Source organism: Hyla sarda, chromosome 2 (assembly GCF_029499605.1).
Source record: "Hyla sarda isolate aHylSar1 chromosome 2, aHylSar1.hap1, whole genome shotgun sequence".
Classification (NCBI taxonomy): domain Eukaryota; kingdom Metazoa; phylum Chordata; class Amphibia; order Anura; family Hylidae; genus Hyla; species Hyla sarda.
This window is the reverse complement of record NC_079190.1, coordinates 46,388,113-46,406,887: the sequence shown is the minus strand read 5'-3', so window position 1 is coordinate 46,406,887 and position 18,775 is coordinate 46,388,113. Positions and strand designations below refer to the sequence as shown.

Sequence of the window (18,775 nt, the reverse complement as noted above, 5' to 3'; positions counted from 1 at the left end):
GCCACATTATATATCCTGTGCCACCACCATATATTACTGTCCCAGTCTGCAACACCATATATCCTGTGCCACCACCATATATTACTGTCCCAGTCTGCCACATTATATATCCTGTGCCACCACCATATATTACTGTCCCAGTCTGCAACACCATATATCCTGTGCCACCACCATATATTACTGTCCCAGTCTGCCACACCATATATCCTGTGCCACCACCATATATTACTGTCCCAGTCTGCCACACCATATATCCTGTGCCACCACCATATATTACTGTCCCAGTCTGCCACACCATATATCCTGTGCCACCACCATATATTACTGTGCCTGTCTGCCACACCATATATCCTGTGCCACCACCATATATTACTGTCCCAGTCTGCCACATTATATATCCTGTGCCACCACCATATATTACTGTCCCAGTCTGCCACACCATATATCCTGTGCCACCACCATATATTACTGTGCCTGTCTGCCACACGATATATCCTGTGCCACCACCATATATTACTGTCCCAGTCTGCCACACCATATATCCTGTGCCACCACCATATATTACTGTGCCTGTCTGCCACCACCATATATCCTGTGCCACCACCATATATCCTGTGCCACCACCATATATTACTGTCCCACCACCATATATTACTGTCCCAGTCTGCCACACCATATATCCTATGCCACCACCATATATTACTGTGCCTGTCTGCCACACGATATATCCTGTGCCACCACCATATATTACTGTGCCTGTCTGCCACACCATATATCCTGTGCCACCACCATATATTACTGTCCCAGTCTGCCACACCATATATCCTGTGCCACCACCATATATTACTGTCCCAGTCTGCCACATGATATATCCTGTGCCACCACCATATATTACTGTCCCAGTCTGCCACATTATATATCCTGTGCCACCACCATATATTACTGTCCCAGTCTGCCACACCATATATCCTGTGCCACCACCATATATCCTGTGCCTGTCTGCCACACCATATATCCTGTGCCACCACCATATATCCTGTGCCAGTCTGCCACACTATATATCCTGTGCCACCACCATATATCCTGTGCCAGTCTGCCACACCATATATCCTGTGCCACCACCATATATCCTGTGCCAGTCTGCCACACCATATATTACTGTGCCAGTCTGCCACACCATATATTATATACTGTGTGCAACCGTGTATAACTGTTCCAGCGAGTGCCACCACCATATATAACTGGACCGCAGCCAAGCAGTAACTTAAAAGAAAAACTGTCAGCTTGCTCCCCCCGCATTAACCAGTGGTGCTGGCTGACCAGTGCAGGGGACGCTGATCAGTTTGATTCTTACTGTGCCATGTTCCGTCCTGCCGAAATCTGTTTTTCTGTATATGCTAATTAGGTGCTAACTGGCACAGGCGGGGTAACTGGCACTCTGACATCAGTGCAGCCCAGCTCATCAATATTCCTCCCCCCCCTCTTCTCCCCACTCTGTAATGAAGAGGGAGGAATATTGATGAGCTGGGCGGCACTGATGTCAGAGTGCCAGTAACCCCGCCTATGCCAGTTTGCACCTAATTAGCATATACAGAAACGGCGTGACAGACCCAGGCATGGTATGCATCAACATGATCACCGTCCCCCGCACTACCAGCCAGTACCACTGTTTAGTGTGGGGGGGGGGAGCAAGCTGACAGTTTTCCTTTAACCCTTCCAATCTGGCAATAAAATGCCCTGCCACTGATCCACTACCTTTCCCCCCCATACCAAAACCCTTGGCCAGCACAGTAGGCGGGGGAGGTGACTAGTTGCTGGCTTTTTTAATGTTTTATTTGTTCTATGCCGAAAATACTGATAACTGCATTTCCGTCCACAGATATATAAAGGCATCCCTAGTTTCTATGTCCTTGTCCCTAAACTGCGGCTCTACGGCTATTTCAAAACTACAACCTCTCTCAGGGCATGCTGGGAGTTGTGGTTTGTAACACGTAGAGATCCGCAACCACGCTATATCCCCGTCACCCAAGCAGCTGTTGCAAAACTACAACCTCTCTCAGGGCATGCTGGGAGTTGTGGTTCTGCAACATGCAGAGATCCGCAACCGCGCTATATCACCGTCTCCCAACCAATGTGCCTCCAGCTGTTGCAAAACTACAACCTCTCTCAGGGCATGCTGGGAGTTGTGGTTTTGCAACATGCAGAGACCCGCAACCGCGCTATATCACCGTCTCCCAACCAATGTGCCTCCAGCTGTTGCAAAACTAAAACTTCTGTCAGGGCATGCTGGGAGTTGTGGTTTTGCAACATGCAGAGATCCGCAACCCCGCTATATCACCGTCTCCTAATCAATGTGCCTCCAGCTGTTGCAAAACTACAACTTCTGTCAGGGCACGCTGGGAGTTGTGGTTTTGCAACATGCAGAGATCCGCAACCGCGCTATATCACCGTCTCCCAACCAATGTGCCTCCAGCTGTTGCAAAACTACAACCTCTCTCAGGGCACGCTGGGAATTGTGGTTTTGCAACATGCAGAGATCCGCAACCGCGCTATATCACCGTCTCCCAACCAATGTGCCTCCAGCTGTTGCAAAACTAAAACTTCTGTCAGGGCATGCTGGGAGTTGTGGTTTTGCAACATGCAGAGATCCGCAACCGCGCTATATCACCGTCTCCTAATCAATGTGCCTCCAGCTGTTGCAAAACTACAACTTCTGTCAGGGCATGCTGGGAGTTGTGGTTTTGCAACATGCAGAGATCCGCAACCGCGCTATATCACCGTCTCCCAACCAATGTGCCTCCAGCTGTTGCAAAACTACAACTGTCAGGGCATGCTGGGAGTTGTGGTTTTGCAACATGCAGAGATCCGCAACCGCGCTATATCACCGTCTCCCAACCAATGTGCCTCCAGCTGTTGCAAAACTACAACTCCAAGCATGCCCGGACAGCCAACGGCTGTCCGGGCATGCTGGGAGTTGTAGTTTTGCAACAGTAGGAGGTACACTGGGTAGGGAAACAGCTATATTTAGTCAGTAGTGCATGGGCCCAGCCTTCTATAATTCACTGCGACTTTATTATTGAAGTGGAAGAATCTGCATTGTGTGAACATATCCTTAGGCTGCGTTATTACTCCTCAGCAGGACATTTTGTGTCCTCTCCTTACTTCCCCATAGACATCCATGCTCAAAATGATACTTAATGCAAAACCGTAAAGTGTGACCGCCGCCATGTGACAGGGTGGTGGGGGGGACAGACCTAACCAATCGATCTGCAGAAATTGAAGGTAAACAGTGCACAGCCCCGGACAGGACGCGCCACCCCCATCACTCACCCCTTCAACCTTCGAGTCCAGGATACTCTCCACCTCAAACACGTCCTCCTCGTCCTCGCTGTCCGCCCCCTCCATGGCGTTGGCCCCTTCTCCGGTGTTTTCCAGCTCGCCCCCCTCGCTGGCTGCACCGCTGCCGTCACGTCCCGCGAACTCCGCCATGATGGCTCGAGTTAGGGCAGACGACAACGGGGAAAATCCTCCTGCGCCACACACACACCTCCCAGAGACTTCGCGATTGGCTGAACGCCCTCCACCAATCACAGAGCAGAACAAGAGTGGGGGGCGGGTTTACCGATGGGCACCCAATGGGACGCAGAGAATGAGTTTGTGGTCAAAGATGGAGAAATCTGATTGGACAGTGGAGACTGTTGATGAGAAGAGAGTAGCCAATCGCTGCGTCGTATTGTTTGATGGGCGGAACGGATTGGAAAGGTAACTCCGGGCAATACCAGGGAGTCCTAGACGACGCATGATCGTCTAAAACCGTCTGCGCATGCGTCACTCGCCATAACGTTATTAGTCCTAGTAGTTCGGGGAACAGTAGACATTTTAGTAATTTATGAGGTAAAGCAAGGCTTGACAAATTGGCTTTAAATCCAGGAGCAAGAAAAAAAAAAAAAAAAAAGTTCAGAAGCCATTTTTTTTAACCCCTTAAGGACGGTAGGGATGTTTCATTTTTGCACTTTCTTTTTTTCCTCCTCCCCTTCTAAAAATCATAATGCTTTCCATATTCCGGCCTACAGACCCATATGAGGGCTTGTTTTTTTGCGCCACCAATTGTACTTTGTAAGGATGTCACTCATTTTATCACAAAATCAGGGCGAAACTTGAGAAATTAATTCTGGGGCGAAACTGGAAAAAAAATGCCATTTTGTAAATTTTGGCGGCTTCCATTTCTACACAGTGCACTTTTTGGTAAAAATGACACCTTATCTTTATACTGTAGGTCCATACGATTACAAGGATACCCAAATTATATAGATTTTATTTTGTTTTACTTCTTTTAAAAAAAATTATAACTTTTTAGTAACAAACCAAGCAAGTTTATTAAAGTGTAGCTCCCACTATCCTTATTTTTTAATTTTTTTTTAATGTCCCTGCCTATTGCCGGTTCTATCGCTAACCCCCTCCCTGCTTTTAATTTTTCTTTCTACCATATTAAAAATGCCTTTTTGTTTGCCTGGTAGTGTGCTCACTACCAGGCAGACTTCCCCAGCAGGCACAACGTCACTGATGCCTGCTGGGGGGGCACACTTCCGCCCTTAGTTCATCTACATCTATTGGCTGTCAGGGCATGCTGGGAGTTGTAGTGGTGAAACAGCTGGAGGCACCCTGTGTTGAAAACAATAAGTTAGGGCCATGGGGCACTATTCCATTCCCCCGCCCCCGTGTTGAAATCCCGAACCCCACTCTCCCCCAACCCCCATGTAAAAACCTTGAACCCCGCTCTCCCCTAAAGATAGATACATACTGCAGAGTCCAACAGCGGGCGTGCAGAGGCAGCAGCGGCGGCGTCATGTGCGGGAGAAGTGGCCGTGTGAGCCCAGGGAGTCAATGCGTTCGCTCCTGCCTGTCTGATTGACAGGCAGGGAGCAAGCGCAGGCTGAATGAATTAGGACCGATTGCCCGGCCGGCATCGGTCTGAATTCAGGCGTGACGTCACGCCAGCCTGCAGCCGGCCACTAGGAGGGAGACCCCTAGTGGCCGGTTTTCAAACTTAAATTAAAACGTTTTAATAAAAATAAAAAATTATGAAAATATATTAAAGATATGTTGTAGTACATATGTACTACAACATATCAAAAAAAAAATGTTGATGACAGTGCCCATTTAAGAGTTGCTGAGAGAAAACGTAACAGCATGATTGTATCTTGGATGAAACCCAGGCAAAAAGGCAAAGATATAAAAATAAGGGAATTAAACAAACCATACAAGCCCGAATTACAATAAAACCGGAGGAAAAATATCCCTCTAGAATAGAATACTAATGCAAAGACATAGTGTACCTAAGATCAGGACAATATGACGAGGACAACCAGGGCTCCCATACCTTCTGAAATCCCTCCACCCCATCCTCCCAGATAACTGAAAGCGCAGGGGGCCCTACTTGATCCCTACCTGATAAAGGGGCATACCTACATGAAGGGGGACTACCTACTTAAAGGAATACTGTAGTGCAAAATAACTTATCTGCATAAGTGATAGATCGTGGGGGTCTGACCGTTGGGACAACCCCCCCATCTCTTGTATGAGGCCCCAGCAGACAGCATGAAGGGAATGTTCCGTCCCTGCATGACACGGCTGCTGAAATGCCCCCTCCATGTATCTATGGGGGGGGGGGCACGTGTCGGTCACTGCGTCGACTTACTTCCTTGGGCAGAGTTCTCATACAATCGTAAGAGTTCTGAATCTACTGGAACTTCCCTTTCTTCGTAGTTTGTGGACTTCTTCCTCGTCCTCCTCTTCCATTTTCCTCTTCTTCCGGAGTTCCTGCGGTTGATGAGCAAGTACAGAACTTTTCCACCATCTGACAGAAGACACGTTCTTCTCTTTTGCATGCTACATGTCGAATGAAGTCTCAAGTGGACAAGAAAAGATGTTCCCCTCCCGAGTTCTCTCCTGGTGACAAAGTCTGGTTGTCTTCCAAGTAGATCAGCTTCAGAGTACCCAGTTATAAACTGGGCCCTCGCTATCTTGGTCCCTATAAAATCAAGAAACATTTAAATCCTGTGGCCTACTCTCTCCATCTGCCCTCCCCTCTTCGGATCCCAAATTCCTTCTATGTCTCCCTCTTGAAACCTGTCAACCACAACTGCTTCTCTAAAGAAGACATTTCACTTACTCCCATCTCTGGTACCTCTGATATTTATGTTGTTAAACAGATTTTGGACACCAAGTTTATCAGAGGAAAACGCAGTGCCGCGCGCTATTAACCCTTTAGATGCGGCGTTGAACGCCGCGTCTAAAGTGAAAGTAAAGCACTGCTGGTTAGCTCAGGGGCCGTTCGGGATTGCCGTGATGAAATCACGGCATCCCGAACAGCTGTAAAGACAGCAGGAGGGTCCCTACCTTCCTCCATTCTGTCCGATTGCCGAATGACTGCTCAGGGCCTGAGATCCAGGCATGAGCAGTCAAGAAGCAGAATCATCGATCACTGGTTTCCTATGAGAAACCACTGATCAATGTAAAAAGATCAGTATGTGCAGTGTTATAGCCCCTATGGGAGCTGTAACGCTGCAAAAAAAGTGAATAAAGATCATTTTTCCCTTCCCTAATAAAAGTCTGAATCACCCCCCTTTTCTCAATAAAAAAAACCAAAACGGTGTAAATAAAAATAAATATGTGATATCGCCGCGTGCGGAAATGTCCGAATTATAAAAATATATTGTTAATTATACCGCGCGGTCATTGGCGTAAAAAAATTCCAAAGTCCAAAATAGCGTATTTTTGGTCACTTTTTATATCATGAAAAAATTAATAAAAAGTGATCAAAAAGTCTGATCAACACATAAATGGTGCTGCTAAAAACTTCAGATCACGGCGCAAAAAATGAGCTCTCATATCACCCCATACGCGGAATAATAAAAAAGTTATAGGGGTCAGAAGATGACAATTTTAAACGTATACATTTTCCTGCATGTAATTATGATTTTTTCCAGAAGTACGACAAAATCCAACCTATATAAGTAGGGGATCATTTTAACCCCTTAAGGACCAAGCCCATTTTAACCTTAAAGGAGTACTCCAGCGCAAAATAACATTCCCTATGCAAAGGATAGGGGATAAGTTATAGATCGCGGGGGTCCGAGCTCTGGGGCCCCCCGGGATCTCCTGGACGGGGCCGCAGCAGTCTGCTGGAAGTGAAGTTTCGTCCCCAGCAGAAAGCCGCGGCAGACACTCCCCCTCCATGTATCTCCATGGGATTCATGGAGGGGGCGTGTTGGCCGCCGCGTCATGCGGGGACGGAATGCCCCCTTTCCTGTATATTGCCGCGGCCCCGTACCGAAGATCGCGGGGGGCCTCAGCGCTCGGACCCCCTCGATCTATAACTTATCCCCTATCCTTCTGATTGGGGATAAGTTATTTTGCGCTATAGATGTCCTTTAAGGATCAGGCCAATTTTATTTTTGCGTTTTCGTTTTTTCCTCCTCGCTTTCTAAAATTCATAACTCCATTATATTTCCATCTACAGACCCATATAAGGGCTTGTTTTTTGCGTGACCAATTGTACTTTGTAATGAAACCTCTCATTTTACCATAAAATGTACGGGAGGAAATTTAAATGAAAACCACAATTTTGAACATTTTGGAGGGTTTTGTTTTCACACTATACACTTTACGGTAAAAATGACATGTGTTCTATATTCTGTGGGTCAATACGATTAAAATGATACCCATGGCTAGCCACTTTTATATTTTTGTACCGCTTTTTAAACTTTTTATTTTTACATTTTTCAAGTATTTTTTTTTTACATTTTTATGTCCCCATAGGGGACTATCTATAGCAATCCTTTGATTGGTAATACTGTTCAGTGCTATGTATAGGACATAGCACTGATCAGTATTATCTGTGGTCTTCTGCTCTGGTCTGCTCGATCTCAGACCAGAGCAGAAGACCCCGGGAGACGGCCAGAGCCAGGTGAGGAGACCTCCGGCCGTCATGCTGGATGATCGGATCGCCGCGGCAGCGCTGTGGGCGATCCGATCATCCATTCAAATTACCGCACTGCCGCAGATGCAGTGATCTGTATTGATCACGGCATCTGAGGGATTAAGGGTGGACATCCGCGCTATCGCGGATGTCGGCCATTACCGGCGGGTCCCCCGCTGCTGCTAGCAGCCGGAACCTGCTGTGTATAACGCGAGCACCGTTCCGATGCTCGCGGTCATACACAGGACGTAAATGTACGTCCTGGTGCGCAAAGTCCCGCCAAACCAGAACGTACATTTACGTCTGTGGACGTTAAGGGGTTAATCTTATGGACCTACAGAATAAAGATAAGGTGTAATTTTTACCGAAAAATGTACTGCGTAGAAACGGAAGCCCCCAAAAGTTACAAAATGGCATTTTTTCTTAAATTTTGTCGCAAAATTTTTTTTTTTCTGTTTCGCTGTAGATTTTTGGGTAAAATGACTGATGTCATTACAAAGTAGAATGGGTGGCACAAAAAAAAAGCCATCATATGGATTTTTAGCTACAAAATTGAAAGGGTTATGCTTTTTAAAAGGTAAGGAGGAAAAAACGAAAGTGCAAAAACTGGAAAACCCTCCGTCCCCAAGAGGTTAAGTACTCAGGGCGTACTTGTTCGCCCTGAGCGTATCCGGTCCCAGCTGCTTACCGGGCAGGGACCGGACCGGGATGCCTGCTGAAATCATTCAGCAGGCATCCTTGCACATTGCCAAGGGGGGTCCCGAGGTCCCCCCATATCGGTGATTGCCTCAAATGGCCGGTCAATTCAGACTGGCGATTTCAGCAGGCATCCCAGCATATCACAGAGGAAGGTCCTGAGGATCGCCGCAGTTTGCCGGTAAATACAAACCGGTGATCTGCGGTGATTCTGGGTCATCTGGGTCTAGGAGGTAAAAAAAAAGATTATTATTTTTTTAACAGCGTACCATACTGTAGGTGTCCGCGGCCCTACAGGATTGCTGCGGTCTGTGCCAGTGTTTTCTGGGGGGCACAGACTCTTTTTTTTTTTTAAACGTGTGGCCGGGCCCTCTTAGTTATAAAAAAAAGTGGTCCGCCACCGTTAGCTAAAGCCCACCCGCCGCTGATCAGTACTGATCAGCATTTTTTTTTGTGGTGCAGGCTCTTTTTCGGGTTATAGCAGCTTTTAAATTTTTTATTTTTTGCACCTATAGGCGGTCCGTGCCACCAGCAGCAGGCCTGTGCTGTGTGGACAGATCATACCTCTGTGTGCGGCCTGCCCCACCGCTGTCAGGATTTATCACTGATCAGCGTTTGTTTTTGGGTTCAGGCAGGTGCATTTTTTCGGGGTTAATCGTTTTTTTTATTAAATTTTTCGGGTATTATGTGTGGGGGTCTGTACATGCCACCAGCCACTGTTATGGGCTGAGTGGTCGGACCCCCCCACTGACTTCTGCGCTCCCTGCCACCACCAAGTGCTAATCAGTGTGCACACCCCTGATAAGGTAAACGCTTTTTTGGGGGCACAGGGCTTTTTTTGCGCTAGAAATCTATAAAAAAAAAAAAAAAATTCCTTTTTAGTTTATATTTTTTCTGTTAGGGCAGGTTTAGTTAGGTTAGGGCGGGTTAGCACACACACCAATAAAGTTTTTCCCCCACACATATATACACTTCACCCACCATTAGAGTAGGGAAATGGCCCGCAGGGCGTTTTCAGCGGAGGAGGCATATGCCATACTTGCCTCAACACTGAAAGTGCCACAGAGGAAGACCCACGCTTCCTTATTTCTTCCAGGTCCTCCTCATCATCTTCCTCCTCGGCTCCTGACCCTGTTCCCCATGCTAGTATCAGCCCCCTGGCGCTCATACTAGTCAAGCCCCCAGCCAAGTTTACTGGTGCCTGGTACCAGTGAACTTGTCTGGACTGAGCCAGCTGACCACGAGCCTGTGATTCCTGAGTTTGTTGGCGACTCAGGAATCAAGATTGACATCGTTGGGTTCACTGAAATGGACTATTTTAGTTTTTTTTTCAGTGACGACTTTGTCAATCTTATGGTTGACCAGACGAACCTTGATGCCCAACAGTTCGTCACTGCAAACCCGGGCTCCTTTTTAGCTAGGCCCTGTGGTTGGTTCCTAGTCGATGCAGCTGAAATGATGACCTTTTTGGGGCCTCGTGCTGCATATGGGCCTAGTTAAAAAGCCAAAGGTCAGGCAGTACTGGAGTGGGGACATCCTCTACTGGACCCGCTCTACAGTATGGGCATGACCCATTCCTGGTTCGAGGCCATTCGGAAATGTTTGTATTATGCTGATAATGCAGCGTTCGTGCCTCCCCGCCTCTCCCACAGAGCTGTATGAAGGGGGCATGTCCGTTGAGCTCAGTGAGCTTAACGCTACGTGCATTAGCCAGCCCACAGCTCGGCAATGCCGGGGCCCCTTTCAGGAGATCGCGGGGGGTCCGATTGCTGGGACACTTATCCCCTATACTTATCACTGCAGATGTTCTTTAAAGGGGTACTACCGTGCTGACAACTTATCCCCTATCTAAAGGATAGGGGATAAGTTGCCTGATCGCGTGGGGTCCCGCCGCTGGGGACCCCCGCGATCTCGCACACAGCACCCCGCTCTCATCAGGCCCCCGGTCTGATGACCGCCGATCACAGGGCCAGAGTATCGTGACATCACGGCTCCGCCCCATGTGACATCAGGCTCCACCCCCTCAATGTAAGTCTATGGCAGGGGGCGAGACAGCTGTCTTGCCCCCTGCCATAGACTTGCATTGAGGGGCGGAGCGTGATGTCACACGGGGCGGAGCTGTGACATCACGATCACCGGCCCTGTCATCAGACCCGGAGCGGATGTTCGCCCCGGGGCCTGATGAGAGCGGGGTGCTGCGTGCGAGACAGCGGTGGGACCCCGCGCGATCAGGCAACTTATCCCCTATCCTTTAGATAGGGGATAAGTTATCAGCACGGTAGTACCCCTTTAATGTAACCAAGACTATTTCTACTCAGTGAAAGCAAGTAGAGACTAGAAATACAAAGACCAAGATTTACTATTGCAAATGCGTTAGAATTCTGGCATAATATGTGCCAAACAAAACAGCCCTACATGAATTGGGCCACATTTTACTTTAAATACTTACACGCTGGGGCCGACAAATGGATGTGGCTTTGGGAAAGGGGAGGTGTCGTGGCCTACATGTACCGAAAAATTTGTGCCAAAATTTTGGAGAACAATTTCAAGTAAGCTAATAGTTGGTCTAAACTTATACCAGATTTTTCAGTCATTCTGATACACTTTGATAAATCAGGCACACTAGGGGGCGCTGAATACATATGGATTCATAAAACGCATTTTGAGTTCTTCACAGAATTTGTGGACCTGAAATGATCACCACAACCAGAATTTAGATGGACATAGAAACACCATCCATCTCCTTCCACTTTGGCCTGGCCTCTGCTTTCATCTCAGGAAGGGACCCAGCAATCAGACCCCCACCACTATGTATACATTTATATCAATGTATTTTCCTGGTGATAAATGGACACTGATGGATAGTATACTGTTTACACAATGAAAATTATTCAACAAATGTGCCACATGAACTCGGGTACATTCAGGCATGGCAGAATTGCGATAGTCTTGAGATGCATGCTCCCCACCACAACTCCCCAGTATGACATCCACAGGTTTTGAAATTGGTATTCACCCTGTGAATTCCATAGCTAAACTGCAGGACAATATGCAGCAAAATCATTGCTCCAGGCAGAACAATGGAAGTTTTAATAAAAACATTAAGCAGTTAAATGTGTATTCTGGTGGAAAAGAAATCTGCTTTCTGGTACCAGAAAGATAAACAGATTTGAAAATTACTTCTATTTAAAAATCTTAATCCTTCTAATACTTATCAGCTGCTGTATGCTACAGAGGAAGTTGTGAACTTCTTTTCAGTCTGACCACTGTGCTCTCTGCTGCCACCTCTGTCCATGTCAGGAACTGTCCAGAGCAGGAGGAAATTCCCATAGTGAACCTCTACTACTTCAGACAGTTTCTGACACACACATTATAGAATTAATACTTTATTGGCCTCTAGAACAGGCTTTGCAAGGTCTTTTCTCAATTTTGCTCAGCAGAGGGGCCCTTTAAATGGGGGGCTCTATCTGCTAAGCCCTCATTATCATATTTCTGGAGGATGTAATGCTTAGAATATTAAATGGGTACTCCATGGTACTGAAATGTGTCCCCTGTCCACAGGATAGGGAATACATGTCTGATCCCGGGAGGTGGGTGTGGGATTTTGACCGCTGGGACCCCCCTGCAATCTCCTGTATGGGGCCCCACTACTTACCTGTCCTTGGCGTGCTCTGGCCACACCCTCAGAAATGAGCGCAAGTGGAGACTGCAACCTCTGCCTCCATGCAGTCCAGGAGCCTGAACTGTGGAGGAAGGAATAGGCATCCACGCTGCACCGAAGATGGGACAGGAGGTAAGAATACGTTTTTTTTTTCTTCTTGTGTTTTTTTTCATCCTGGCATCTTGGGGGTGGCTGGCTACCTATTTAGTTGCCTACCTGGCTAGCTACCTATGTACATAGCTAGCTACATGGCTTCCTAATTACATATAGCTACCTGGGTACCTACTTACATAGCTACCTACCTGGCTACCAATCGACATACATAGCTACCAACTTTGCTATCTACCTGGCTACCTGCCTACCTACTTATCTACCTAACTACATAGCTACTTACCTGGCTACCTACCTACACAGCTACTTACCTAACTACCTACCTACTTGATTAATTTACCTACCTACATGCTTATTTACCTACCTATCTACATAGCTACCTACTTATCTAGCTAGCTTTTTGACTACCTACCTACCAACTTATTTATCTACTTGGGGGGAATCAATCTACCTACCTAAGGATGTATTTACTTACCTGTCTTTATAAATGCCTATAGTGGAACTAACTAATAAGGGAACTAATTGCTGTGGGACATACCAGAAGAAATTGTGTGTCACTTGATTTACCTGTATGAGAAGAAGGGGCAGTGCGTCGACGCACATGTGCGGAGGGGAGGGGATATGTTCACTTCTTTCATTTTTCAAAAGGTCTCTGAAAAATAAAAGAAGCAATCTGATTGGTTTCTATGGTCAACTGGTCAACTCTTGTTCTGCACAGGTTTTGCTAAATCTCCCCCATAGTATCTTTTAAAGGAGAACACCGGAATACAAAAATTGTCCACCATACTGCCGGCAGTAAAAAAATAAAGATGTACATACCTTCCTACGCTCCCCCGGGGCCTCCGGTAACCGGCTCCGGTCTCCGCCATGATCCTCTTCCTGGTTGCCGGTGGTCGGAGAGTCTTACTGCTCTCAGCCAATCACCGGCCGCAGCGAAGTCCCGACTCGGCCGGCGATTGGCTGAGCGGCAGTGTGACGTTTTCGGCCCCGGCAGCAGGTGCCGGTGTAGTGAAGAATTTTGTATCCTGAAGCGTTCTCACACTGTCGCTCAGCCTATCGCCGGCCGAGTCGGACTTCACTGCGGCTGGTGATTGGCTGAGCGCAGTATGATTCTCCGACCACCAGCAACCAGGAAGAGGATAACGGCGGTTACCGGAGGCCCCGGGGGAGCGGAGGAAGGTATGTACATCTTAATTTTTTTACTGCCGGCAGTATGGGGGACAATTTTTATATTCCAGAGTTCTCCTTTAAGTGCCAATGCTGTGCACAGTCTAAATATTTCCTGCATGAAGTGAGAAGTAAATCTGCGCAATAAATGTTGACTGTCCCTTTAAGATGATTCAGGAAGGGATCTGGTTTCTTGTTTTACGTCAGTTTCTCCTTCCTTCCAGGAAGTTTGCATTGAGTTGCACACAGCCAACAACACATTCATGTAGGATTGAGGATCGCTTTCAAAACAGTGAATACAGAGATCAGTGACCACTGTCTGCAAATAGCAGGTAAGTTACATCACTCCCTTATTTAGGACAGTGAGATCTCCTACAATCACTGAGCACTTTATGGGGAGAAATAGATCTGACCTTGATACATAACAAAGAAAGGATTGGGATAGTAGTGACCGTGTTCAGATTTACATGCATTCACGTAAACCAGATTTAATTACTAAGGCCGGGTGCCACCGGCCAAAACGCATCATCTCCGTGTATGTCCGTGTGTGTTATTTGCATGATATAATAAAACCGCATATCTGTGAGAAGCTGCGCTGGACCTCCTTCTTGTTCTTGATTGCCACAAGGTGAATCCGCAACCTGTCCGTGCTGCAGCGGGTCTATGCCGGGTGAGCTGATCCTGCTCTTCCTTTACTATTGAGATTTAATTACTGTAATGTAGCCTGTAGCACTTGTAACATTGTACAGTACGTTACTACGACACACCCTGCTCTGTAATTCACATCATCTGTCATTTACCAACAGATGACTGACCAAAATACCAGCTACAAGCCTGAGAGAAGACACTAAATCTCCCACATTGTGCTAAAGCAGTGTTTCCCAACCAGGGTGCCTCCAGCTGTTGCAAAACTACAACTTCCAGCATGCCCGGACAGCCTTTGGCTGTCCGGGCATGCTGGGAGTTGTAGTTTTGCAACAGCTGGAGGCACCCTGGTTGGGAAACACTGTGCTAGAGGAATAGTATAGGCTGCTTTAGGTAGGTCAGCTGAGTCATAAGATTTGGCCGTAGATGTGAAGGCGCTCATATCTGCCCGGCTTAGCATACAGTCAGCGGGACCAATACTTATGGGGGTTCAGTGGGGGACAGTTTTTGTTCTATAGCGGAGATTAGCCACAATGTTGATGCTTACTATTGATGAAATGGGGGCAGCAGTTTAATAGAACTTATGTTTTTTGGAAAATTGCCACTGCGGTTTTTGAGCCAAAGCCAGAAGTGTAATCAATAGGAATGGGAAATATAAAGGAAGTACTTATACTTCTCCTTCCTGCTGGATCCACTTTTGACTTTGGCTCAAAAACTGCAGTGCCAATAAAAAAGCGCCAGCAAAAAACCTAGCCTAAGGTTATGTTCACACAGATTTTGACACAGTAAAACCACACGGAAACTTTTGATTTCAGAAGAGTATTTGATATAGATTTTACTGTGGATTTGAAGTGAATTTTCAGGCTCCTATTCTTCAGTTGGAAGATCTCATGTTAATGGGGTATTCCAGGAAAAAAAACTTTATATATAGGTCAGCAGAGAGTACTGTTGTCAGACGGAAAAGATCAACTCAACTTCAGCAGCTGATAACTACTGGAAGGATTAAGATTTTTCAATAGAAGTAATTTACAAATCTGTTTAACTTTCTGGAGCCAGTTGATATATGAAAATGTTTTTCTGGAATACCCTTTTTAATTTCTTAAGGATGCAGGGCGTACCTGTATGCCCTGCGCCTTGTCTATAACGCCCGGTCACGGCGTGCGGCACTGATCACAGTATTCAAAGTTGAGTAAACACTCAAGTTGAGTAAAAATACACTCCCGGCATGCTCAGTCGGGCTGATCGGGACCTTCACTGTGAAATTGCCTGCTGAAATTCAGATCGGCGATTTGCGGTGATTCCGTGTCAATCGAGTCCCGGGTGACCCAGATAAAAAGGGTGATAGGTGCTGTCCGACACAGTACCTATCACTCTATAGCAGCAGGAGTGAGGTGGCACTGGTTCCACCTCACGATCATCCTGATTCGGCCTACGAATCAGGGCTCCAGCTGTGGGGTGTCCCTAACGGCACCCACTCCGCCCCTATTCCGGAGGGCAAGAGCAGGTGCCGGGAGCCAGTACCTGGAGTGGGGGTTCCTGATCCCCAGCATCTGCGATGGGATCGGAGCCCCTGGAGCGGAGGAAGCGGCGGCAGACAGGATCCGGCAGAGCAGGAGGTAAGGCTGGCATCCTGATTTTGCTTAGCAACAACTCCCAGCATGCACAAAAGGGAATGCTGGGAGTTGTTGTTACAGCAGAAGGCACTACTACAACTCTCAGCATGCCCTTTGGTAGTTTGTGCAAACTATGAAAAAAGTGTGCCTCCAGCAATTGCATAACTACAACCCCCAGCATGCACAAGCTACCAAAGGGCATGCTGGGAGTTGCAGTAGTGTGCCTACAGCTGTTGCATAACTACAAGTCCCAGCATGCCCTCCGGCTGTAAGTGCATGCTGAGAGTTGTAGTTTTGCAACAGCTGAAGGCACACTGGTTTCGAAACACTGAGTAAAGTAACAAACTCTGTGCTTTGCAACCAATGTGCCTCCAGCTGTTGCATAACCACAACTCCTGGCATGTATGGTCTGTCAGTCAGTACATGCTGGGAGTTGTAGTTTTGCAACAGCTGGAGGTTTTCTAATTTTCTGCTGCAGCTCAGACTCCCAGCGAGAAACTTACTGTAAACCCCCGCCCATGTGAATGTACCCTAAAAACACTACACCTACACAAAATAAAAAGTAAAACACTACATATACACTCCCTTTAAAAAAAAAAAAAAACGGCTGTTGAGAAACAACAACTCCCAGTATTGCCGGACAGCCACTGACTGTCAAGGCATGCTGGGAATTTTGCAACAGCTGGATGGCTGTCGCAAAAGCTCAATGGCGCTCCTTCTCTTCTGAGCATTGTAGTTCGCCGGCAGAGCACTTTACATCCACATATGGGGTATTTCCATACTCAGAGGAAATGGGGCTACACATTTTGGAGGCCTGAGGAGTGAGAGCCCCACTCACAAGAGATTACAATCTATGAGGAAATGGAGATGATAGTAGAGTAGTGTGGGCCCTGCTTTGAAGAGCTTACTATTTATGAGAATATAGGGATGGCACAAGAGAAGTAAAGTGAGTGAGGAGTGCCAGGCTGTGGCACTTGAGCAGCACATCCCACCCCCATGACACTTTGGCTGAAAAATACAAAGAAAAACCACCATCAGCTCCAAGAAAAGTACAGTTTGCTTTTATATCAGCTATCCAATTGTGTCTACAGCCCTTAGTATCATATACAGCTGACAGATTCCCTTTAAATGCAATGGCATGCACCAAAAATACACCAATATTTTGATGTAAAGTAAGATAAGGTAGTTGGTGGTGTCAATTTAAACCAAACATTGTAAAGATGGGTCAGTTTTTCAAACATTGTGTGAGCACCTGTGATCCATCTGACACTTTCTTAAACTAGTAGAAATAGTAATACTAATATAAATCATCCATTATATGTCACATGCTTAACCCAACAAGAGCAATGTTGCTTTATGTCCAGATGACATCCACCCCCATGTTCTAAAGGAATGAAATACATCACATGCTAGCATTTCTTCTTAAATTGTGTTTTTTTTCTGATTGGCTCTGAATTTAATCATCTTTTCTCTTTAGGATGGGTGTAGGCATTTTCTCAGACTGCATTTTCTTCCTCAAAGTAAACTCCTTACCACTTAAAGAAAAGAAAAAACTGAAAAACACCATTACGTTGAATGGAGGAGAAATTTCATTTGTGCTGAGTGAAAAAGTGGGTATATTCCCAAGAATACCTGGTTAGAGGACACTGCTATAGACTATTAATTAAAGGGGTAGTCCAGTTCCGAAAGTATCTTTGCCATCATCCCTGGGCCGCTTGCATCTAAAACATCAAACCGGCCGCAACAAACTCACCTTCCGCCACTCCCTCTGCGCCCTGGTATCGCCGCTCCAGTCTTCTGGTGCCAAGTTCTTTATGGTTGCCAGTGTTCAACGTGCAAATTGCCGTCCACAGCAATGTCCACCTTGGCCCGTGATAGGCTGTGCGGCAGTGTAATGCATTGACCACCAGCACTGGACTTCATCCTGGTGCTGGGATGCCACTCAGCCTAATGTGGCCGAGGACTGGAACGGTGATACCTGGGCACCAGGGGAGCGGCGGCAGGTGAGACCGGTTTGTTGTTTTATATGCCGGCAGCCCAGGGATGACGGCACAGAAACTTTCTGAACTGGACTACTCCTTTAACCCATTGATTGGACCTGCACCATTCTTTTATGGTGCTCTGATCACATGAACACTGTTACTGTGTTCACGTGATCAGCAGCATGATCTCTGCTGCAGTTTTTATATTTGCTATACTTGAAAAACCAATGGTCTTTGTGTTTTAGTGCACACATGCTGTTGTCAGTAATCCTGCCACACTAAACAGTACCCAGCAGAAGAAAATAGAGAAACACACAATCTCTGTAGTAAATCCTGGCTTCATATGGAAATCTGTTCAAGAAGAGCAACTTATTGAGGTGGAATGTGAGGACAATGATAAACCATCTATCACTGTGGAGGAAGATCAAGGTAAAGCCAAGTCAGCCCTATGCTTTTTTCCTTATTTGATGTTCTACTCTGTCATAAAGTCATGGTATCAAATATAATGTTGCAATGTGATTAATAGTAGTGCTCTAGCTTGAACTCCATACTAGATGCAAAAAGAAAAAAGGAGTCACTTATATGTAGGTGCAGGGGTGGACATATCGCCTTTGCAGCCGATTCAGCTGCACAGGGGCTTAGCATGTGAGGGGGCCTGCTGCTTTTTATTCAAGGCTGGATTAACGTAGGGGCGGATGGAGCTCCAGCTCCAGGCCCCTATGTCAAAATAGGCTCAGCAGCCTGCACAGGCTACCCAGCGCCAGCCCCTCATAGGCCGCCCGCCCTGCTCCCCCGAACACAGATCTTAGGGGCATATGGTTTAAGGGCCGGTGCCGCAGGAGAGCTCTCCCAGCCGACCCTAGGTGACAGGTCACATGTAAACTGTGCGCCGCTGCTTCGGTACGTCGTCACCTACAGA

At 46.8% G+C, this 18,775-nt stretch overlaps 2 protein-coding genes across 18 annotated transcripts in view; one reads left to right on the top strand and one right to left on the bottom strand.

The window, feature by feature from the left end:
* The window catches only part of MPHOSPH8 (M-phase phosphoprotein 8), a 59,151-nt gene extending 55,565 nt beyond the window's left edge, over nucleotides 1-3,586 (bottom strand). Inside the window, exon 1 of the mRNA XM_056561706.1 lies at nucleotides 3,331-3,586. Coding sequence (XP_056417681.1) covers nucleotides 3,331-3,489 — 159 coding nt within the window. The 5' untranslated portion in view covers nucleotides 3,490-3,586. The remainder of the gene's footprint in view (nucleotides 1-3,330) is intronic.
* A 51-nt stretch (nucleotides 3,587-3,637) lies between these two features.
* Nucleotides 3,638-18,775, top strand: part of PARP4 (poly(ADP-ribose) polymerase family member 4) — a 142,419-nt gene continuing 127,281 nt past the window's right edge. For 12 of the 17 annotated variants that reach the window (XM_056561696.1, XM_056561695.1, XM_056561698.1 and 9 more), the window contains exons 1-3: nucleotides 3,794-3,894; nucleotides 17,352-17,484; nucleotides 18,102-18,285. In XM_056561696.1, coding sequence (XP_056417671.1) covers nucleotides 3,890-3,894; nucleotides 17,352-17,484; nucleotides 18,102-18,285 — 322 coding nt within the window. In that variant the 5' untranslated portion in view covers nucleotides 3,794-3,889. Of the gene's footprint in view, nucleotides 3,763-3,785; nucleotides 3,991-12,238; nucleotides 12,471-13,840; nucleotides 13,949-17,351; nucleotides 17,485-18,101; nucleotides 18,286-18,775 lie in introns of those variants that run through there. The other 5 variants (XM_056561691.1, XM_056561690.1, XM_056561693.1 and 2 more) reach the window with 5 other exon arrangements.